Raw genomic sequence first — 24,411 nt, 5'->3', positions numbered from 1 at the left:
GTAAAAATATATATATATTGTACTCCTTTTCAAATAGCCAACAAAATATTTCTGGTTTTAATTCCATATCTTGCTTTACCATTGCTTCTAACCACTAACTCTTGAATAGCTACTTGGACCGACCTAAGTACTGAACCTAATTCATTATATTTCTGTTTTTTTGAACTGAGAACTAAATTTCAGAAAAAGAAATCTGTATTGCTCTGTGAATCTACCTATGACATTCATTCTTGATCTAACTTCTTGGATGAAAGACTATATCTTTCCTGTTTGTTGGGGGACACCCTTCCTGAAAAGACTGTACATTGTTGGGTGAAAACAGAGGTCCCTTCTGTTACCTGTAATGTAGTCCTCAGCTTACAACCACAATTGAGTCCAATATTGTTTTAGTTCTTCTGCAGTTAGTATTATTTAACAGGATGAAGAGGCAACAGAGTATGATCGCTGGGGCAGTCATCTTTCCTATGTAAGTAGCTCTTTTATTGCTTTGTGTGCTTGTTTCATGCTTAATATAGTAGTGCAAGCAATTAAAGTCTTGCTTTCTGTGTTTGTCCTTTGTGCAGGTTTTTTGAGCAAAGTAAATCGATAAGGTGGTGTGCAGAAGACCGGCAAGCCAGGGATCCTTCCTCTGTAAGTAGCTGTCTTTATTGCTGGGTGTGGTGTGGTCTGTGCTGTGTTCATCCTTGAGATAGTGAAGTGCAAGCAATTAAAGTCTTGCTTTCTGTGTCGCTCCTTTGTACAGGTTGTTGGAGCATGAGGTGGTGGTGCAGAAGACGCAAAAAAGGAGAGTAATTTTCCTTTTCTATTATTTTGTGTGCTGGTTTCATCCCAATGCAGTGCATGTAATGAAAGAGTTCATTTCTGTGTCTCTTCTTTGTGCAGCCCATTCATTGGAGTCCGTGATACTGAAGACTGGCAAGAACAGTCATCTTCCTTCTATAAGTTGCTCTTTTATTGTTTTTGTACTTATTTTAATCTTATTGTAGTTCATCCATTGGGGCAAAGAATTCAGTGACATCGTCTTGGCCACTCCCACCCAGTCACATGGCTGGCAAACCTCTCCCACCCGGTCACATGGTCGGCAAGCCACTCCCACCCGGTCACATGGTCGGCAAGCTACTCCCACCCGGTCATATGGCTGGCAAGCCACTCCCACCTGGTCACATGGCCGGCAAGCCACTCCCACAAAGGAGGCCACACCCACGGAGTAGGTTCCAAAAAAAATTGAAACCCAACACTGGTTCATATGGATTCTAAAAGCTATCCATTGGGTTTGTAGTGAGCAATGTGATTGTTGTAATTGAGGGAGGGATGCTTTCCTGATTTCTTCTTTATTGATACCTTTTCCTCTCGTTGCCTTGTCTGGGGAGGGACTGTTTTTCTGAGAGGACCGCCACCTTTTATCCGACTCTTTAACTGTTTCTCTGGCTCTTTGCTCTTTTTCCTTATCCTTATCCTGCATATGGGAGTTAACCAAGTCTTCTGCAAGAACTTTAGTGGGGGTACCTGGGGCCCAATACTGTACTTGAAGAAAAACAGCTAAATCTTTTTTCAATGTCTCTACATCATGTTAGATGGCAATTAATTGTTCAAATATTGAAACCAACATTTGTGCTGTGAGAAGGCATTGCTTTGCCATAAACTCAGTTGAATTTTCCCAAGGTAAACTCTCCGTACTCTGAATTATCTGGTTGTTGGTCGCCTTTTTTGCCTTTAGCTCAGCCTCCATATAGGAAGTTATTGGGCTAGTTGTTTGTGAGAAGAGCTGGCTTTCAGTTTGTCCCTCCCCCCTCCCCCCCCCGCCAGATCGGGAAAGTCTAGTAAATGCTGTTTTGCCACATCTTTTTGCCAGTCCCATTCTAATCTCTCCAGATTGTTGGGGATGGGGGGATTAGTTTTACTTACAGATCTCTTGCCAACAAAGAGCTCCTCAATTCTTGGTTGTTTTGCTGTCTTCACCAGAAGGAGAGATCCTGGGCTGGTGCCATGGCGTTTCTTTCTTTTCCCCAAGCTTTTTTAATTCTCGGTAGCAACAAAAGTTTTTGTTTGTATTATGTTCTATGCTGTTATCTCCACCAAAAAATGTTAATTAAATAAAAAAGGATCCAATGGGAGTACTAAAAATTGATAAAATAAAATAAAACAAAACCGGGAGGCACTACTGCAAACACGCTCCATTGCAAGCAGAGGAGTGGAGTACTCTTCTCATGAAATACCTCTGGAAAGGCTCAATTGTATTCATGTCCATTATACAGTGTGGATTCCAGGCAAATGAGCTGTATTTGAGAATTGGCCTAGCAAAGGTTTTGTATGCCCTGGTTAGCAGTGCAATGTTACCAGAGAAGTTTTGCAAAATTAGGTTAACAATTCTTAATGCCTTTTTGGCAAGGCTGTTACAGTGAGCTCTGGGGCTTAGATTTTTTGAAATGAGTACTTCTAGGTCCTTGACAGAGTGAGGGTCGTCTACAAGGTCATATCAGCCCAGCTTGTATTTGGTATTCTGATTTTTGTTGCCAATGTGTAAGACAGAGCATTCGTTGGTTGAGATTTGAAGTTGCCAATTGTTCGACCATTCTGACACATAGTCAAGTTCGCTTTGTAGGGCAGCAGCATTGTCAGTGGTGTCAAATAGTTTTATGTCATCAGCGAAGAGGATGCAGTTGCTTATAATATGATCGCTAAGGTCATTTATGTAAATTAGAAAGAGAGTGGGTCCTAGACACTTCCTTGGGGGACACACTGTTAATTGGTGCAGGGTTTGATAGGGCACTCCTTATTTTGACTTCTTATTGCCTATTTGACAGGAATGGAGCTATCCATTTGTGTAGTGTAATGGATTGGTTGATGATTGATTCCATGACTTTGCAGATGACACAACATAGTGAGATTGGTCTGTAATTTTCAGTTAGACTGGGGTCTCCCTTTTTGAAGATAGGAATGGCCATGGTTAATGACCATAGGTTGGGCAAGGAGGCGGTTCTAAATAATAATAATAAATAATAATAAATATTTATTTCTTAGCCGCACCCTCTCCCGAAGGACTCGGGGCGGCGTACAATAAAACATATAAAGTACATATCTAGACAGGACATAAATATAACAAAGACATATAATAAGACGTGTACAAGGAGGGGGTGGGCTGTTGGATAAAAACAATTAAAATCACGATGTTTAAAAAACCCCTAAATAAATAAGTACAATTAAATTACATAAATAAAAACCCGTCAGGAGCGATATAGTTAGATCATGGTTGAGCCAGGCCAGCTACTTGGAATAGGTGGGTCTTGAGCTTTACACGGAAGGAGCGGAGGTCAGAGGTAGTCCTAATATCCGGGGGGAGGTCATTCCACAGGGCTGGGCCCGCCACAGAGAAGGCTCTACTCCTAGGCGCCGCCCCTCGGCACTGTCTAGTGGACGGCACCTGGAGGAGACCCTCTCTGTGCGAGCGGATTGGTCACAGGGATGTATGGGGCAGAATACGATCCCGCAAGTAACTAGGTCCTGAGCCATGGAGCGCTTTAAAGATCGTTATCAAAACCTTGAAATGCACCCGATAGACTACAGGAATCCAGTGCAGCTCGCGCAGGAGCGGTGTCACATGGGAGTACCTAGTACTCCCCATAACTACCCGCGTGGCTGCGTTCTGGACCAACTGCAGCCTCCGAGTGCATTTCAAGGGAAGCCCCATGTAGAGAGCGTTACAGTAGTCCAGGCGAGACGTCACCAGCGCATGAGTGACTGTGCGTAAGGCGTCCCGGTCCAGTAGGGGGCGCAATTGGCGCACCAGGCGGACCTGGTGGAATGCCCTCCTTGCCACGGCTGTCACATGGTCATCCATGGACAGCCGGGCATCCAGGAGGACGCCCAAATTGCGCGCCCGCTCCACGTGGGCGAGTTGAACGCCCCCGATGGCCAAAGATGGAATTAATTGGCTGAACCGGGGAGCCGGCACCCACAGCCACTCCGTCTTGGAAGGGTTGAGTTTGAGTCGGTTGTCATCCATCCAGACCTGTACGGCTTCCACACACCGGGACATCACTTCGACGGCCTCGTTGGGGTGGTTCGGGTTGGAAATGTACAGCTGAGTATCATCAGCATACAGATGATATCCCACCCCGAAACCACGGATGATCTCACCCAGCGGCTTCATATATGTGTTGAACAGGAGTGGCGAGAGGACCGACCCCTGTGGTACCCCACAAGTAAGGGGGCTTAGGGTCGACCTCTCCTCCCCTGCCAATACACGTTGCGTCCGGCCGGAAAGGTAGGAGCCGAACCACCGCAAAACGGTGCCCCGGACCCCCAACCCCTCCAGCCGGCGCAACAAGATACCATGGTCGATGGTATCAAAAGCCGCCGAGAGGTCTAATAGGACCAGGATAGAGGAACAGCCCCTATCTCTGGCCCTCCAGAGATCATCCACCAACGCGACCAAGGCCGTCTCCATGCTGTGCCCGGGGCGGAAGCCGGACTGGCGCGGGTCTAGATAATCATTTTCTTCCAGATGTCGCGGAAACTGGTAAGCCAAAAAGGGAAGGTTGGAGACAGGACGATAATTGGCCAGCTCCATAGGGTCCAGAGAAGGCTTCTTGAGCAAGGGTCTCACCACCGCCTCTTTCAAGGCGGCCGGGAGAGACCCCTCGCTCAACGAAGCGTTCACTAGGCCCAGGAGCCAGTCTCGTGTAACCTCCCAGGATGCCAGTACAAGCCAGGAGGGGCACGGGTCCAATAAACATGTGGTGGGTCGCAGTCGTCCGCGCATTCTGTCCAAATCCATGATGGCAACCAAGTCAAACTCCTCCCAGGTCGATTCCTCAAGACTCGCTACGGACGTCTCCATTGGACCACTGACAGGGACCCAATCCTTCTGGATTTGAGCGATTTTATCCTGCAGATATTTCCCAAATTCCTCTGCCCTGCCCTGTAGAGGGGCCTCCCGCGGCCTCTGAAACAAGAGGGAGCGGGACACCCGAAACAGGGCGGCAGGGCGGTTCCCTGCAGATGCAATGAGAGTGGCACAGTATTGACGTTTGGCCACTCTCAATGCCACAAGGTACATCCTTAAATGGGCTCGTGCCTGTGTTCGGTCAAATTCGGAACGGGAGGATCTCCAACGACTCTCTAGGCGTCTCTTGCGGCATTTCATCACCCTTAGCTCCTCGGTGAACCAAGGGGCCAGGGTGGATCGTTGCCGCCGGAGAGGCCGCAAAGGCGCCACCCGGTTCAAGGCCCCGGTAGTCGCATTATTCCACGTGACCACCAGGTCCTCTACCCGGGGGCGGGTCAGGGTTACAGGAGGTGACCCAAGCTCCGTCTGGAACCTACCTGGTTCCATCAGGCGCCTGGGGCGGAACCATCTAGTGCTTTCCGGTTCTGCCTCCCCGCAGCGGGAGGTAGCACCAGGGAAGTCAAGTCGAAAGAGTGAGTGATCTGACCATGACAGGGGAGTGATGGTTAAGTCCCCTCCTCCCAGATCACTCAACCACTGGCCAGAGACAAAAACAAGGTCCAGGGTGTGTCCTCCCTCGTGTGTCGGGCCCTGAATCAATTGAGTCAGGTCCATGGCTGTCATGGAAGCCATGAACTCCCGAACCCCCTCTGATGCTTCTCCCACCGATGGCAGGTTAAAATCCCCCATCACTAGAAGTTTGGGGGTCTCAACCGCCACCGATGCGATCAGCTCGAGGAGTTCAGGCAGGGCTGCTGATGTATAGCGAGGACCCAGGTATACTATCAGCAGGCCCAACTGTCTCCCAGAGCCCCATTTCACAACAAGGGATTCACATCCGGACGTCTGTGGCACAGTGGACTCTCTCGGCTGTAAGTCCTCCCGAATAATTGCTGCTACCCCGCCACCCCTTCCCTGGGCCCGAGGCTGGTGAAATGCTCGGTAGCCTGGTGGGCACATTTCCACGAGGGGGAGACCCCCCTCGTGGCCCAGCCAGGTCTCCGTTATTCCCGCGAGGTCCGGCTCCCCCTCTAGAATTAGATCGTATATGATTCTAAAAGATGTCTCGTGGATTTTGCTTAGTGGTTTGGCTATGGCAGTGGAAATTTTTTTCAACAAGTAGGCACATACCATATTTTTCAGAATACAAGACACTCCGGAGTATAAGATGCACCTTAATGTTTGTGGGGGGAATAAGAGAAAAAGAATTCTGCCTCTGCCTACCAGCATCAGGATCAGCGGCATCCTCACTTCCACTTGGATTTTGATAACAAACAGCACAGATCTTTTGCCCATTTAAAACAAACCCTATTACCCTACACATATTTAACTGGAGTGAGTGGGGGTGGGGGATGATTTTCATGGGGGCAGAAGAGGGACTTGGCAATGAAGGCTCCACTCCCGAGATGCCCCAGTCTTCCTACCTCTAGCCGTAGGCATTGAAAGCCTGGCTTTCTTGCAGCAAGGTGCAATAGAGACCCAGAACTTCAGTCCTCCTGTATGCTGAGATCTCATAAACATGGTGCTGGGCTTCCCGACAAGCCCACCGCACCTTTGCTGCCTCGGTCAGAGCCTGATTCTGCAAGCAGCCCAAGGAAGCATGGAGGTCAGGACTCGGTTGGCGAAATGGGCACTGCACAGGAGTAAGGCGGTTAACAGCTCTGCTTGCCCCTTTTCCAGATGACCCTGGCAGAGGGCAGTCGGCTTTTGCTCCTGGCCCAAGAGGAAAGATGTGAATCTGTGGAAAAGGAGGAGGAAAGTGCGCGGCTCTGTGATGTGCAATGGGGAACTGGGGAGGAAAACATTTTCAGGTGGCAGTGCTGACTGTTTTTGGATTCGGGAAGGGGATTGCAGAGCTGCTGCCTGAAAATGCTTTCCTCCCTGATTTGGTCAGAGGCTGCCTGAAAAATGCCATTCCAGCTGACAGGGATTGCTTTTTCGGTCTCTGCACGCTGAAACAACCCCCCCCCCATGTTTTCATGAGGGTAAGCGACTCTGCGAATTGCATTGGGGAATTGGGCCAATGAGCAGTGGTGGCTGGAAAAGAGAGATGTTTCGCTTTTGGGGCTCCTGCTTGGCTTGGCTCCTGGGAAGGCTTAGTCCATGGCAGGGGTGGCGGCAGCTCCTCACATTGTGGGAGGGAAGTCATCGTGGCCATTGCCTCCCCTGAGTCTCTGAGGCACCTGTTGTTTGCAGGAGGAGGTGGAAGAGGGGTGGCGTAAAGCAGCACCACCGTAAACCAAAGCCTCTGCCCCTTGTGTGTGTGTGAGGAATGACACACCTATACTAGCCTGAGGCACTCAAGACCCAGTAATCCCCACTGACAAGCAGGAGTCTCCCGCCCCCACTGCTGGCAGAGCTGCAGTGTTAAAGCTCAGAGGCGAGGCGGGGTTTTCCCCCACCTGCCATTCTGGAAGAAAAGAAATGTAGTGCAGAGGAGGAGGGAGGGCAGTGTAAATCAGCACCACCTTAAACCAAAGCCTCTGAGTAACTGGGAAAGAAAGCTGAGTTTGGAATCTGCCAAAAACCGCTGCCTGAAAAGTGCAGCTTTCTTCCTACAATCTTCCTCAGGAAACCAGGGCTCGGTGACACACCACCCGATGACTCTTGACATGCATTGCTGTTTTATGCCGCCCCCTCCTCCTGCAAGTGACAGGTGCCTCAGAGATTCAGCAGGCAGCTCAGTGGAGACAATGGCAATGATGACTCCCCAGCAATGTGAGGAGCTGCCACCACCACCATTGTCTACGCCCTCCTGGGAGCCAAGCTGAGCAGATGCCCCGAAAGTGAAGCAACTCTCCTTTCCAGCCACCACCGCCCATTGGGCCAATGCAATTCATGGAGTCGCTTGTCCTCATGAAAACGCAGGGGTGGCGGTTTCAACATGCAGAGACAGAAAAAGCGATGCTCGTTTTTGGCAACCCCCTCGCCTGGAATGGCATTTTTCAGGAAGTTAGCGAACTTTTTTGGCCTCTGCCCAAATCAAGGAAGAAAGGTTTTCAGGCGGCAGCGCTGTGATCACCTCTCCGAATCCAAAAATGGGGCGTACAGCCAGCGCTGACATCTGGAAATATTTTCCTCCCCAGTTCCCCATTGCACATTGCAGAGCCGCACACCCTCCTCCTCCTTCTCCACAGACTGACTTCTTTCCTCTTGGACCAGAAGCAAAAGCTGACTGCCCTCCGCCTGGGTCATCTGGAAAAGAGCAGGCAGAGCTGCTAGCCACCTTGCCTTACACCTCCTGTGCAGTGCCCATTCCGCCAACCGAGTCCCAGCCTCTATGCTTCCCCAGGCCACTTGCAGATGGGGCCAGCAGGTGGGGGGGCCTACCTTTGGACTAAAAGACGCACCGAGATTCTCACCCTCTTTTTGGGGGGGAAAAGATGCATGTTATACTCCGAAAAATATGGTAATCCATCAAGATCAATAGATAGAGATGATATTAGGTTGCATAGTGCCTTTTCAGTGTTATCTTCTGTGAAATCAATATGTAGCAGATTGTTACATATTCCTCTTTATCCTTTATTTTCATTGTCAACCTATTCATCTCTGCACAATCTAATATCTTTTTATTATCTCTTCATCTGTTGGTAGCTTACTTAATTTCCAATTTTGGGCAAATACAATTCTTGCTGCTGTAGTTACATAAGTATCCTCTTTTTGAATTTCTCTGGGATAATACCTAGTAAAAATATCTCTGGACTAAATTCTATTTCTTGTTGTGACATTTTCTTTAACCATACTCTTATCTTAGTCCAATATTTCCTTGCTTCTGCACATGTCCACCACATATGATAATAGGAACCTATTGCTTGTTGACACTTCCAACATTTCGCTAATTTATCTCTAAACATCTTTGCTAATTTTCCCGGTGACATGTGCCATCTATAAAATATTTTGTATAAGTTTTCTTTGTAAGCTGTTGACATGGTTAATTTATAGTTCCTTTTCCACAGTTGTTGCCACTTTTCTAGCTCAATTGTGTGGCCAAAATTCTTTGCCCAAGTTAACCTTGTATCTTTAATCACTTCTTCTTCTAACCTAGTTCTTAATAGGTAGCTATATAGTTTCTTAATTATTCTTTCTTCCGTTCCCATAAGTATCTTATCCAACTCCGAACTTCCTAAGTTAAAACCGTATTCCCTTTTATCTTTTTCATATCTTGATTGTATTTGCAATTGTGAAAACCATCTTATATCAATCCCTTGTTTTTCTAATTCTTGTTTTTGTTTTAGTTCCCTCTTTTCTAATCAAGCTTCAAATCGTGCTTCAATGGTGTCAACCTTTTCAGGTAGAACAATAAATTTGTCCAGTCTGGGTCTGCATGATGTGCAGAAAAGTGAAAACTCAAATTTGGAGGTTTTGAGTGAAGTTGCTTGTAGGAACTGGTCTAAGCTTTTATTTAACCAAGCACTTGTTGTGAGCATACATGCTGCAAAGTGAGCACTTCATGGTACTATTGTTATCCTTGAAGGCTTCTGTACAGATGAAGCATTTGCAGGAGTCATGTGGGTAATCAGTAGAGATCACCTTCTTTTGAAATGAGGGTTTGGGAGTGGAGTGTTTTTTTGATGGCATGGTAGGTTTGCTGTGGTGGCACTGGTGCCAGGAGCAACAATAAAAAGAGGCAAGGTATTTACTGTCCACTTTGTCTGCTTAATTTTTGCTTAAATTCCAAGAGCTGCACTTAATTAAACAGTCTCAATATTTTGCTCTCTCTCTCAGGTGTCTAACATAAACAGTTTGATAGTACAGTGTTCTGACCCCCTCCTCTTGTATACCAAGACACTCCGACACAAAGTCTCTTCAAAGATGTTTATTGACATACAGGTTCCACCTTGGCAGCAATCCAGCCTGCCAAGGTCAAGATAGCACTCTGGGCAGCAATCCAGCTACAGCGACACCCCTTGGCAGCAATCCAGCTACCAAGCTCCAGATAATCACCTTAGCAGCCAAGGTCCAGGGAACAGATTGACAGTAATCCAGGTAAAACCTTTAGCAGCAATCCAGCCTGCCAAAGTACGACACAGATCTGAGCTTCTCCAACTCCAATGATCAGTTGATTCCTGCAAAGGGTGTGTCCACAAGCAGTCCCTTTATAGTCTGGAGAGGAGTCTAATGATCAGCAGCTGAGAGCCATTACCTCCGGTAATTGCTCAATTGCTCCTTACGCCGGGTAGCACGTCGGTAACGAGCATCTAATAGCTCACTGCTGTCTGACTCACTGTCCTGTGACTCCTCCCCACTGCTCCAAGGCATGACATCAGGAGCCCCCTTCCTTTGGCTTTCACCACTGCTCCATGCCTCAGGCGCCCCCTGGTGGCCAACCAGCCTCTCTGCACCCTGCTCAGCGTCGGAACCCTGTCCAGGGTCCCCCACCTCCTCTTGAGCCGACTCAGAGGACACCTCGCTGTCGGAGTCTGGTGGCAGCGGCACTGGCACCGGCTGGGCCACAACAGTACAGATACTATAGCTTATATATTTTCTTTTTTATTTCCTTGCACCTTCCACTTCTGCCAGCAGGTATTACTGTTGTTATGCTTCACTTCTCTTTCTTTTATATTGTATAACTTCTCTCCTCTTTGTTTTATATTGTATTGTCTAGTTAGGGATTTTTAATAAAAAGAGAGAAAGAAAGTTCTACTTTTATTTGGGTTTGAATGTCTCCCTTTTTCTGTCTCCCTCTTTGTTTATATCTTTAGCGCCTGTGATGGAGCACTTTTGGAGCACTTTTGACGCTTAAGTCTCTTGTGGTCATAAGATGGTGGAGGATAAAGAAGACCTCTCTGGTCAGGTATTCAGCACTTTGATTCCTTACTCAGAAGCGCAACTTTTAATCGCTACCTTTATTCCATGCTCAGAAGTGCTCAGAGAAGCTTCCAGGATCAGAAGCTCCCAGAGCCACCGCTCGGATGCCTGTGGCCATTCTCTCTATCTTTGTCCCTCTATCTTTGAAGCACATGGAGCAGCTCGGAAGCGACATGAGGCACCTTTTGTAATCACCCTGAGATACCTTTTGTAAGTACCCTGAACTGCCTTTCAGAAGCGCCTACAATCGCCGCTACTTCTTTATTTAATTATTGCTTTCCAATATCTTACTTGTTGGTTTTGTGGATTTTGACCGCTGCTTGGGGTTGAAAGATGACTGAGGTCAAAGCAGACCTCTCTGGTAGGATTACTGCCACTGTTGCATGCACACACACACACACACACACACACACACATTAAGGTTAAGAGGTGGAAGACTATGATTAGGTATATTTAAATGTATTATTATGATTAACAGTGTGCAAAAATATACTGGAATTTATAATTTTCAAGGACTATAAATTCAGGGGACTTAAGAGATATAATCCTGGGACTGATTAAATCATATTAATAATTGGTTTTATTGGTGATTAAAGAAAATTGAGATATTGGAAATATGGTGGAACATTGCATAATTTTTAAAATATTAGAGATTTAACAGGGGTCAACAAATACATTGTATGAAGAAATATTATTGATGGTTAAATATATTTTTGGAGAAAGTGATAAAGAATTATAAAGAGAGAATAGTACTGTTTAAAGACAAAGAGGTGAATATAGAAGAACCCCAACAAATGGGGGGGGGAAAGAAATAAGTACAAATTGTGAAAATACCGTGTTTCCCTGAAAATAAGACAGGGTCTTATTTTCTTTTGACCCCCCGAAATATGGCCTTGGCCTTATTATCGGGGGGAGGGAGGGTATTGTTTTCTGGCATGTGGCAGGTGAGGTGGGCGAGAAGGGCTCAGATCTCTAGGTTGCTCTGCAACAGTGCCAGAACATGGCTCTGATGATGAAGCAGATGGCAGCCACCTGCGGCCAATCTCAGCCCCTCTGTCCACCAACTTGCAGCAGGTTGGGCACCACCAACACCCTCACACTGCCGGCGGCCACGGCCATCACTGGCCCCCAGACCAGCACCCAGGAGAAGCTGCTTTTGAGGCACAGGAAGGTGCTTGGCTATAGCATCAGGCTATAAACCCGGAGACTATCCATTCTAGTCCCTTCGGGGAGAGGGGGCGGTCTAGAAATCAAATAAATTAAATTAAATTAAATTCTAGACCTGCCTTAGGTACAAAGCCAGCTGGGTGAATTGAACCAGTTACTTTTTCTCAGCTCAAGAAGGAGGCAATGGTAAACCATTTCCAACCCACCCCCCCAAAAAAAAAACCATGCCAAGAAAATTGCAGGGACTTCTCCAGGAATCAGACATGATTGAACAGAAGAAAAAAAAACCTTAAGGGATGGGGAAGGGGAAATGACTTTCATTGCTCAGCTGAAAAAAAAAGTTAATTCAGATTCCAAACAAGATCTATTTAAATGATGCACTTACAAAGAGCCATAGTTTTTCTTTCTAAGGTATATTAAATTTGCACTACTACTCCATAATATGAGGGTGAAGACTTTAGTGAGCTTTCTCTTTATTTAATATTTTTTGAACTTCAAGGTCATAAAATTTAAAATGGGGGAAAGGCAATCAAGAACTGAGCTAATTGACTTCCAGTTCCGGCTGTGGATGGCGACGGGCAAGCTTTGCTCGCCCCGCGCACTCCTGGTGGGCTCCCCTTTGATCGGGGGGTCACAGGACGCCCTGGAGGGGCTCCTGCCAAGGGGGCAGCATAGCGGGGGATCTCCTGTGTCGGCATCAGACAACAGATGGGGTGGGACATGGACCTGGTTTATAGAGTAAACTCAACATATGCTAGAACACACAATGTTCCAAGGGAGGTACACATCAAATTTCTTAGAAAGACCACAAGAGACGAGATTCTGAGTGTACAAAGGGGGCAAACATTAAAATATAAGGATAGAGAAATAGCCATTCTGAAACAGATCCCAAAGAAAGTTAGAGATAAAAGAAAAAAATATTCGCTCTTAGTGAATAAATTATACCAGAAAGGGGTGTGGTTTCGATGGCTGTTGCCAGACGGTATGCTAATATTCTGGGAGGACACGAGAGTTAGAATTAATACAACTTCTGAGGCTGAGGCCTTTATGGAAAAAAATAAAGTCCTCCTAGATAAACCTAAAGACACTACATTGGACATACAGGACACGGGAGGTGCCGGAGCTCTGCCAGGGGGGGAGAAGAGGCAACATTGAGAAAACTCAGATCACAAAAATGAACTTGAAAATCTGTGTGATATAAAATGATTGAAATTATCTTAAGATAAAAGTTTATTGCTGACAAAATAGTACTAAGTAATAACAAACCAATGTATTAGTAAATGAAACTTATGAGAATGGGGGGGGGGGAGGGCCATTTCCTGCATAATGTAACTGTCAAAATTTGTACTTCATCCATTACCCCTTTCCTTGAATATTTTGTTTTAAAAAGAACTGAGCTAATTGAGTAAGAATTTCTCAATGTTGCAGTTAAAATAACTTTCTGCCCTCTACCTATATTTCAATTGCCACATTGTCCAACCAAGCCAAGCTAGGCAATGTCAGTGAGTCATATCCTGATTAAATATACATATCAAACAAATGGATCAAATGATCCAACTATCAGAAAGTCTGTAATAATTCTGAACTCTTGAGTTATACTTTAATTTAACTATTTTCACTATCATGAATAAAAATGAACAAAATTATATTTTGGATAGTACTTCCTCTATGTGTGGACTCAGGGTAGTTGCTTACATGCTTTGCTAAAGTCATTTTAAATTCCCATTATTCAAAAGACTTTTTGGCATTGTCAAAAAGCAGAAATATACATTCTTCTAGCCTCTGTAGGTAAGATGTCACCACTATCCATTCTCATAAGGATAAGGAAGGAAATGACTAATTTTGCTTACCCCAATGGTTCCAAAGCTTTTGGTTTTTTTTTTAATGTTTTGCCTGCATAGTCGTCTCCACAGCCATCTTAACAAATACCATAGAGATTTTGGACTTGGTATGACATTAAAAGGTGTGGGCAAAGTTCCTCCTTCTTCAAAGTAACTCATCCATAGCTTTGTACGAGCAAATTTCCATTCAATATCTGCATGATCCTGAATATATAAAACATGAAAGATAAGATTTTTAGAAAGGTAACACTATTAGAAATAAAGATAGCAGAAGAATTTAAATCCAACATTCACCTATATTGAATTTATACATTCATCACCTTTTCTTATAAGCAACTTGCCATGTTTTAAAGTGAAATAATAATAATAATAATGACTCAACAGGTGGATAAAAATACAAAATCTAGTCTAAATGTCTGGTTGATCATGTGACTAAACATTATTCTAATAAGACAAAGGAAATATTTAGCTAAATTAAATATGTATTTTCACAATGCAATATTTCTAATTTTTTCTATTTTAATCTATATGTTAGGAGTGTATTCTTAACCGAATGGTCATAATGAAACTGTCAACTTTGAAATGGATTGGGCCTGTTGCAGCCATTTTCTCCACTTCTCAGCTTCACACATTGGGGGGACGAGGGAACTCTGGAATGTCAGACCAGACATCAACAACCTACTATCTCATGGGAACCAGAGATGGTATTCAATCAGTTTGGATTGGTTCAGGTGAACCGGTAGCAGAAATTTTAATTAGTTCTGAGAACAGGCAAATACCACCTCTGGATGGCCCTGCCAATGCCCGCCTGGTCACTGGTCACCTCTGCCCACCCACTGCTCACTCTGCCCACCCACCCACTCGCCCTGCCCTGTCCGCCCATCCTACCCCACTCTTCATCTCGCCCACTTGCCTGCCATTGCTAGCCTTCCTTTGCCTGCCATTGCTGCCTCATTCTGCCATGGCCCTGATCTCCCTGGATGAGTGAGCCTGCAAGCAAGCTCCGATTGAATTGATTCCTGGGCTGGCTTAGGCCGTCGCAAGGCCCAGTCGAGTCGACTCCTAACCCGGTCTACCTGCCTCCACTGCTGCAAGCCCTAGTCAAGTGCTAGGCCATCCTAGGCTGCCACCTTGGGGTAGAAATAGTGAGGCTCTGACCTGGCTCTCACCATCCTTCCACCCGCATGCCACCCACTTACTCGACCTCCACCTCAGGTCAGGGAACACACTAGTCCCAAGCTCTGACCTTCTCCAGGGCCTCCTCCTGCATGCCGCCCACTTGCCCTCCGCCTCGGGTCAGGGGACATGCCAATCCTTGGCTCTGGCCTTCCCCAGGGCCTCCACCTACATGCTTAGCATTAGCTAAGGCTGCTGAGACATAGAAAGTGCAAACAGACAAGAAGTGATCACCCCAGAAACCATTCCGGGGGGTGGGAGTGTACCTCTCCACAAAATACCTGAAGCTAAAACTGCCCTGCCGGAAACTAGGTCCGAAGTTCATAGGACCTTTGTTAAAGTTTGCAGCAATCGACTTACCTGAATGGTCCTTCTATGTGCTCTGCGTGGGGAATCCAAGCATGGGTTAACTTTGTCCATTAGCCTAGAGACTGGGCTGTTCAGTTTTGGATCAGCCGATACAAGAGAAGCAATGAAGACATACAGTTGGTAAGTAGGTAAGTAGACATCTTCCGTGTGTGTGTGTTAGCAATTTGAATGCCCATCAACGCCCTTACCAGCCAAAGCCAAGGGCCGGTTTGGATTCCCCTCGCAGCGCACATAGAAGGACCGTTCAGGTAAGTCAACGGTCGTTCTCCTGTGTGCTGCTTGGGGAATCCAAGCATAGGACATGCCAAAGCAATTAGCCTCAGGGGTGGGACGCCGGCTGGTGAAGGGCCGTGGATGCAACAACACTCTATAGGATGCGTTGTCCAAATGAAACTTCTGCTGAAGCGTATCTGTCCACTTTGTTAAGGCAGATGAAGGGCGACGGAGATGACCAGGTCGACGCCCTACACGGCTAATTGTAACGGTTGAGGGTTCGTGTGGTTGAGAACCCCCTGCACGAGCTCTATCCTGTCGTCTAGTATCCTCCACGGCTGGGAGATCGAGAGATGTACCAGGTCGGCGTACCACGGTCGTCTGGGCCACATTGGTGCTATCAGAAGAACTTCCGCCTTCTCCAACAGGATTTCTGTATGACGGACGGTACGAGCGGGAGAGGCAGGAAAGCATATAGGAGACCCTCCGGCCAAGGGCTCTGCAGAGCGTCGGTGCCTTCCACTCCCGGGATGTAGTACCTAGTGAAGAACCTGTCCAGGTGTGCATTGTGTGGCTGAGCAAAGAGGTCCACTTGTGGCCGCCCGAAGCGGCGTGTTAGCTCCTGGAACAGGGACGGGTGGAGCTGCCACTCCGACTGGTCCACTGTTGTCCTGCTCAGCCAGTCCCCTTGCACATTGGCCGTGCCCGAAATGTGCTCTGCCCATAGGGATAATAGGTGGTTCTCTGCCCAATGGTGGAGACGTTCCGCTTCCAGCATCAAGGACCGAGACCTGGTGCCCCCCTGGCGGTTGACATGCGGCTTGGAGGCTACATTGTCCGTGAGGATCAGCACGTGGTTGGCCGTTACCAGGTCCCGAAAGTCTTGGAGAGCTAGACAGATCGCCCAGAGCTCCAGCCAGTTGATGCTGTTTTGCAACTCCTGGGCGCTCCAACGACCTTGAGCCGCCCTGTCCAATGCATGGGCTCCTCAACCGAATAGGCTCGCGTCTGTTGTTACTACAACGCGTTCTGGTTCCTTGAACAGGCACCCCTCGAGAAGCTTGGAGGAGGTCCACCATCGAAGCGAACGCAGCACCTTGGGAGGCAACCGGACCCTGGTTTGCGAGTGGCTGGTGTGAGCCCTCTGAAAGGGGAGCAGAAACCACTGGAGGGGACGTGCGTGAAACCTCGACCACGGAACAACGTCTATGCATGAGATCATCTTCCCCAGCAGTCGGGAGAGAACTGTGAGGGGAAGAGACCGCTGAGTGTGCACTTGACTCACCAAGGTCTGCAGGCTCTGGCGTCTTTCTGGAGAGAGCGACACTATGCATTGTTCAGAGTCGATGACCATCCCGAGATGTAGGAGGGACATGGTTGGACGCAAGTGGCTCTTGGGGAGGTTCAAAACAAAGCCGTGGAACTGTAGTGCCTCAATTGTGGTCTGCATGTCTTGCCTTGCCATATCCGGGGAGGACGACAGGATCAAGATGTCGTCCAAGTAGCAGTTGACTCTGATCGGGATGGACCTGAGGGAGGCCGCCACCACCGCCAGCAGCTTGGTGAAGGTCCACGGGGCCGATGAGAGGCCGAATGGCAGGGCGCGATATTGGTAGTGCCGCCCGGCAAACTGGAAGCGCAGGAACCTTTGGTGCGACGGGTGGATAGGCACATGGAGGTAGGCCTCTTTGATGTCTATGGAGGTCATCAGGTCACCCTGCTAGATACTGGCGTGAATGCTCTTGAGAGACTGCATTTTGAACCTCTAGTATTTCAAGTAGAGGTTGAGGCGTTTCAAATCTAGGATGGCATGCCATCCTCCTGAGTTTTTGGAGACAAGGAAAAGGATCGAGTAGAAGCCTAGCCCGTCCTGTCCCTGGGGCACCCATTCTATCGCGTTGATAGATATCAGGTGGTTATCTTTAAAGGAGAGTATGATTTAAAATTCAACCTCATTTGCACTTGACTATTTAAAATGATTGTTTTTTTATATTTTCATTCTTATTGTCTCTTTACCTGGCATCTTGGTATGGGACACCTGATGAAGAGCGAGGAATTCCAGTGTGAGGCCCAGCCTCACTGTCTGGAGCGCTCACGTGTCTGAGGTGGTTTCTGCCCATTGGGGGGCGAACGATGAGAGGCGCCCACCAATGGGACCCCCCTCGTGAGAGTCACCGGAACCTTCCAAAGGACCGGTTACTGTTCCCACGAAATGGCCGCCGGGCCTGCTGTTGTTGGCCCTGCTGTCGGCTCCTGCCCCTATTACCTGGTCGGTCCTGACTCCTGTCCTGCGCCTGAAAGAATAGTCTGGAGTAGGGCGGGACGTATGGGGCAGAGTTGTAACTGGAGTCTCCAGTCCGAAAGGACTGCCTCCTGTTATATGGTTGCTGTCTCCTGTCTCCGCGTCTAGTGGTTTGTCTCTGTTTTCGATTAGGATCGGATCTAGTGAGGCACCAAACAGCGGCCCTCCCTTGAATGGGGTGGAGGCAAGCCGCCATTTGGAGCGGAGGTCGGCTTGCCAATGGCGCAGCCAAAGGAGCCTGCGGGATGCCACGTTAGACACAACTGCACGGGACACGAACTTGGCCGCATTGTGGCGTCCGGGGAAAACTCTAGTGCCGCCACTAGTTTGTTTACATCCTGGTGCAGTCGTAGGTCCTCGGGTGGGATCCTAGACTGCATTTGTTGCAACCAAACTAGAGAGGTTCTATTTATGAAGGAAGCCGCTGTGGCCGCACACAACGCCCAGGCGGCCGCCTGGTGCGTTTTGCGAAGGACCAGTTCGGCCTTGCGGTACTCGGTTTTAAGGCCTTCTGAAATCTCAGAAAGTATCAATGCCGGAGAGGCTAAGGCCGCTACAGGCAGATCCACTGTGGGAAATTGTAGGAGCGCTTCCAATTCAGGCGTGGAAGTGTAGAGCTTCCTGTCTCCATAACTGGTTGGGGGGAACAGCCGTTGGTTGGGTCCACTGCTTCTGGACCACGTCAAGGAACAGCTTAGGGGCAGGCATGGCCTCCTGCTCCTGCACGTGTTCTGCAAAATAATGGTCAGTGGAATCTAGGCCCAAGCCGTGCTTGCCTGGGTAGTGTCTCCCCCCATCTTGGTTGTTGCCTTAGCCTTGTATAGAAGCAACTTAAACAAGGCGGGTCGGAATAACCCAGAAAATGCCTGAGTATCTTGGCCTGGGCCATCGTCGTCTGACAACTCCAGGGCCGCCCCATCCTCCTACTCACCAAAAATGGAGCCTTCACTGTAAGCTGAAGGTGGAGGTGAAGGAGGATCAGCCTGGGAGATGGAAGGGTCTCTGGCCATGTGGGTAGCAACAGGGCGTTGGGCCCTGCGTTGTAACTCCACATCCACCCCCTGAGAAATAGCATGCTATGAAGTTTTGGGGGGAGATTAATTTCAGGGGCCTCCCCTGCTCTAAGGCCTGCGGCCGTAGGGGTAAATGTGGCTGTTGGCTCTGAATGCAGGGAGGCATGACTCATGGTTGGGCCCACCGCAGACAAGTCTGGGGTAGACTGAGGTCCCAAGTCCCTTTCGACCGAACCCTTTCCCAGTGGTGTAGGAAGGTCAGGGGACCAGCCTTGGACTCCCCCTATAGGAGTCAGGGAAACAGGGGAATGGCGCTCGGCCACCAGCCTAGGAGGTGACCTGGGAGTGGGCCCAGCAGTTGAGGCCGATGTCTTGGCCTTCTCTTTGCGCTTTGCAGCCCTGTCCGGGGCTGAAGATGGCACGCACGCCTTGTGCTTAGGGGCCCTGGTAGTAGATCTACTGGCCCTGGTACTAGGCCCCGGGATCTCAGACTGCAGTGGAAGGGAACTAGAAGTTCCTTCGCTGCCCCCCGAAAGAGATAGATCGGCCATAGCAGAATAAACAAAGGTGGAATAGATTTGAAACACTCAAGCTCACTTGAACCAGGGTGAACCGCTGATAATTAGGAGTGCTGGGGACTTTGAAAGCTAACGATGGCGGCGAACCGACCTCTGCAGCCCAAGGTACTCTGCTAGCAATTGAGCGTGCAATAGAGAAACTCCGCCCCTTCAGTGGGCAGTTTGGCGTGAAGAGAGCTAACGGCCAAAATGGCTGACGCTGATCGTGGATTCGGCGCGAAATTCAAATTTGCGGGCAAGATGGCGCCGTTCCAGCCCATCCAGAGGGAGAAACAGCGTCGGGGCAAATCAATGCCACAGACTCACCCAGCGGCAATCGCAATCGTCTTCCGCAATAGCGGCTGGCGGTGAAGGCGCGAAGCCCCCCCAGCGGTGCCAAACGAAGCAAACAGCCGGAATGCGTCAAAGGCGGCCGCCGCGGTCCGCACCGACTCGAGAGCGGCGAACCGACTCTCACCCCGGCCACACAGTGAGAAAAGAGGACGGCAAACTGACCCTCTGCCAATACCTCAATCAGCGCCCAGGTACCAGACGATCTGGCGCATGCTCCAGCGACCGCTAGAGTCGCAAGGAGCTAAGAGGCAATCACCGAAAAACACGTTCCAGTGGCCGCTAGAGCTGCAAGGAACTCGATCACATGCGAAGTCGCAATCCTAACGAAGAATTCACAGTCCCATACCAAATCCAAGTCAATGAAATAATTTTGCCTATTAACCTAGAGGAGAGAAAAATTTTGCATCTCTTTAAGGCTGGACTGAGTTAAAAAACTGAACAGCCCAGTCAGAGGAGGCATGGTCAACAATTACATAACTCAGTCTCTAGGCTAATGGACAAAGTTAACCCATGCTTGGATTCCCCAAGCAGCGCACAGGAGAACCAACCAGCACACAAATAAGTAATTCAGCAGGATTCATTTATATAAGAAACTTCTTTATATATAATGCCATACAGCAGAAGCCAGAACCAGAATCCAGAATCCAGAAGTACAGACTCAACAATAACAGAAGCAATAATGCAAGGAGAAACCAAATCTTTTATACATAACAGTCAAGCTAAGCCACAAACAGTCCCCATTGGCTGATCTGTTGCCATGTCTATTCCAATTCATGAACTCTTACATACTGACAACGTTTTCCAATAGTGAAGATAATCAACCTGGTGACTGTGAAGTTAAAAGTGCCATGGCTATACCCGGTGTTTCATCACAGTTTCCTCAAGCCGATAGTGGCATCAGAATTGAGACCAATAGCCCAAATTGCCCCCAAACCAATAATGGTAGGGAGCAAACACATTATGAGGTTAAAAGGATTCTGGATTCCAGGTTGTACAAGGGAAAATTGCAGTAGATGGGTGAAAGCGCAAGATATGAAGGGAGACCAGTTGATTAGAAAATTCCACGAACCCCCCCCCCCAGAAGCCTAAAAGGTAAGGGAGGGCTCTGGGTCCTTATTAATGTGTGTGTGCGTGCTTGATGTTTTCCAGGTGCTTCTCATTTTTAAGGGGGAACCAACTGCCAATTTTAAAATGGATTAGGCTTGTTACAACCATTTTCTCTGTTCTCAGCTTGACACACTTTGGGGGGAGCTCTCAAATGTCAGACCAAACATCAACAACCTACTATCTCATGGAACCAAGGTCATCCTAACAGGTGCTGGTTGAAGACTGGGAGAGGTTACCAAGGAGATACCACAACATCTAATTGGACAATGTGACCTGTGACAAGGAGAGAAGGAGCTGTCTATACTTTAACTATACTGAAAGCGTGCGAAATAGCCAGAACTGGTTTTGCATTTCAAACATGCCAAAATGATGTACACAATAAATCAGTTCTTTGAGAAAGCTGAAAGTCTCAGAGTTGCTGGATTGGTTGGGTTCATTACTCGGAACCTTGACAGAAAGAACTAGAAATGTATTATGGGTTATGGAAAAAATGGGTAACTTTCTTTTTCTTTTAATAATTTTTTTTAATTTTATTTTTCAAAACAAACAACACAAAGAATCCTCGTTTTTTACATACTGTAGAAAGTGTATTAGTTGGTTACAAAGAACTTTCGTGCATCTCTTCCACAGTCATCAATCATAATTCATATTAATTCAAGTATTTTAACTCAGATATTTATATATATTACCATCATCATACCTCCATTTTCATTTGACTACAATTGTTTAAACCTCCTTCATCAAAAAATATATCAAGATTTAAAACATAACCACATACTGGCATTTCATTTGCTATTTCTAAAATCCTCCAATAACACTGAATCCTTATGGCCTATTCTAGCTAAATATCCATAATATCTAGTAACAAAAATTTCTAATCCTCTTTACCAATCACTGTTTACCATTTACATCCAGTTTCCTTATTTTGTACCCATACATATATATTTTCCTTTGTATCATTATCCCTCCTTTATTTAACTGTATCCTGTATCATAACATTTCCCCCCATATAATCAAAATTTAACTAAATTTAACTTAGTTCTTTTTTATTAGCCTTTATATATAACCAAAAAGATTTATAATATTCCTTTCTTTTTTTTATTAAAGATTTTATTGGTTTTTAAACACATTTATGGGGAAAGGGTACAAAGGTACAAAGAATGGGATTTCACATTTTTTTCTGATAGGCATCAATCCCTTTCTAGAATTGATTTTATACTAATTACAAATGACTTTTTTTCCAGGGAGAGGAAGACTAAGATATGCCCGAGAACAGATCACAACCCGGTTTGGATGGAATTTGAATATGGAGACCGACCTAGGAGGTCTTGGAGATTAAATGAAAATCTATTTAGATATGAGAAAAATGTTACGGAATGTAAAAAACTATTGAAAGAATATTTTGCTTTTAATATGCATAAGGGAATATCTATGGAAATGGTTTGGGACGCAAGTAAAGCATACATGAGAGGCGTTTTAATAAATCTGAATAATGTTCATAGACGCAGACAAAGGGAGAAACAACAAAGGAAGAGATTTTTAAAAAAGAGCAGAGTTACTGTCTAAACCAGATGATAAGAAGACAAAAGAGATAATTACTTTGCAGTTCAATATGTTAATGTCAGACCAGATAGCCACTAATTTTCTATATGCTAAAAACAACACTTTTTGCAATGCCAATAAACCAGGTCGATGGTTAGCATATATGTTAAGGAAAAAACAAAGATCCCGTAATATAGAGAAAGTAGAATATAAAGGGAAAGAAGTTTTTCAACAGGATATGATTAAAAAGACTTTTTTAGAATTTTACACCAGATTGTATGCTGGTGACAAAATACAAGGGTTAGACATATACCGATATTTGGAGAAAGAGAAAATTCCTATACATACAGATGAGCAAAGGGGAAGATTGAATCAACTTGTAACTACAGAGGAAATCTTCCTGGCAATTAAGCAGTTAAAAATTGGCAAAGCTCCTGGCACAGATGGCTTGACAGCAGTTTATTATAAAAAGTTACAACTAGAAATGATGGAACCTCTTAGGGAATTATTTAATAAAATCCAAATGGAAGGCAGGATCCCACCATTCTGGAAAACAGCTTTTACTTCATTGATTCCAAAAGAAGATCAGGATCTTACCCAGCCAAAAAACTACAGACCTATTTCATTACTTAATACAGACTATAAAATCTTTGCTAAAATATTGGTAAACAGGTTAATGCCAATTGCGCAACAAACGATTCACAATGATCAGTCTGGTTTTATATTGCCAATTGCGCCCCCTACTGGACCGGGACGCCTTACGCACAGTCACTCATGCGCTGGTGACGTCTCGCTTGGACTACTGTAACGCTCTCTACATGGGGCTTCCCTTGAAATGCACCCGGAGGCTACAGTTGGTCCAGAACGCAGCCGCGCGGGTAATTATGGGGAGTACTAGGTACTCCCATGTGACACCGTTCCTGCGCGAGCTGCACTGGCTTCCTGTGGTCTATCGGGTGCGTTTCAAGGTTTTGATAACAATCTTTAAAGCGCTCCATGGCTCAGGACCTAGTTACTTGCGGGATCGTATTCTGCCCCATACATCCCTGCGACCAATCCGCTCGCACAGGGAGGGCCTCCTCCAGGTGCCGTCCACCAGACAGTGTCGAGGGGCGGCGCCTAGGAGTAGAGCCTTCTCTGTGGCGGGCCCAGCCCTGTGGAATGACCTCCCTCCGGATATTAGGAATACCTCTGACCTCCGCTCCTTTCGTATTAAGCTCAAGACCCACCTATTCCAAGTAGCTGGCCTGGCTCAACTTTGATCTAACTATATCGCTCCTGACGGGTTTTTATTTGGGTATTTTAATTGCATTCAATTACTTAGGGGTTTCTAAACATTGTATTTTATTGTTTTTATTCATTAGCCGATCTCCTCCTTGTACATGTCTTGGTTTATGTTTTTGTAATATGTATGTCTTGTCTATATATTTATTTCATATGTTCTATTGTACGCCGCCCCGAGTCCTTCGGGAGAGGGTGCGGCTAAGAAATAAATATTTATTATTATTATTGTTATTATTGTTATTATTGTTATTATTGTTATTATTGTTATTATTGTTATTATTATTATTATTATTATTATTATTATTATTATTATTATTATTGTTTTGTTGTTGTTGTTGTTGTTGTTGTTGTTGTTATTATTATTATTATTATTATTATTATTATTATTATTATTATTATTATTATTATTATTATTATTATTATTATTATTATTATTATATAGGGAAGGCAAATGAAAATATAAGACAAATTATTAATAATCAATTGGCAATTTTTAATAAAAATACTACAAAAGATGCAGTTCGGAGAGCATTTCATGCAATCTGTCAAAGCAATATACCAGAAACAGACAGCACAAATTATAGTTAATGGAGGCTTAACAGAATCTTTTAAAATTGAAAAAGGAACAAGACAGGGGTGTCCCTTGTCTCCATTATTGTTTATTTTAACCCTGGAATTGTTATTGAACAGAATACGTGGGTCTGACGAACTACAAGGAATTAAGATTAGA

The 24,411-nt window shown here is 46.2% G+C and overlaps 1 protein-coding gene across 6 annotated transcripts in view; it reads right to left on the bottom strand.

Annotated features, from left to right (window-relative positions):
- The window catches only part of TRPC4 (transient receptor potential cation channel subfamily C member 4), a 363,414-nt gene that overhangs the window by 81,091 nt on the left and 257,912 nt on the right, over positions 1-24,411 (bottom strand). For all 6 annotated transcript variants that reach the window (XM_081936901.1, XM_081936899.1, XM_081936897.1 and 3 more), the window contains one exon: positions 13,774-13,968. In XM_081936901.1, coding sequence (XP_081793027.1) covers positions 13,774-13,968 — 195 coding nt within the window. The remainder of the gene's footprint in view (positions 1-13,773; positions 13,969-24,411) is intronic.

Source organism: Natrix helvetica (assembly GCF_964273705.1).
Source record: "Natrix helvetica genome assembly, chromosome: 1".
NCBI classification, from domain to species: Eukaryota; Metazoa; Chordata; class Lepidosauria; order Squamata; family Natricidae; genus Natrix; species Natrix helvetica.
The sequence above is the reverse complement of the archived record's forward strand: the minus strand, read 5'-3'. Positions and strand labels throughout refer to the sequence as shown.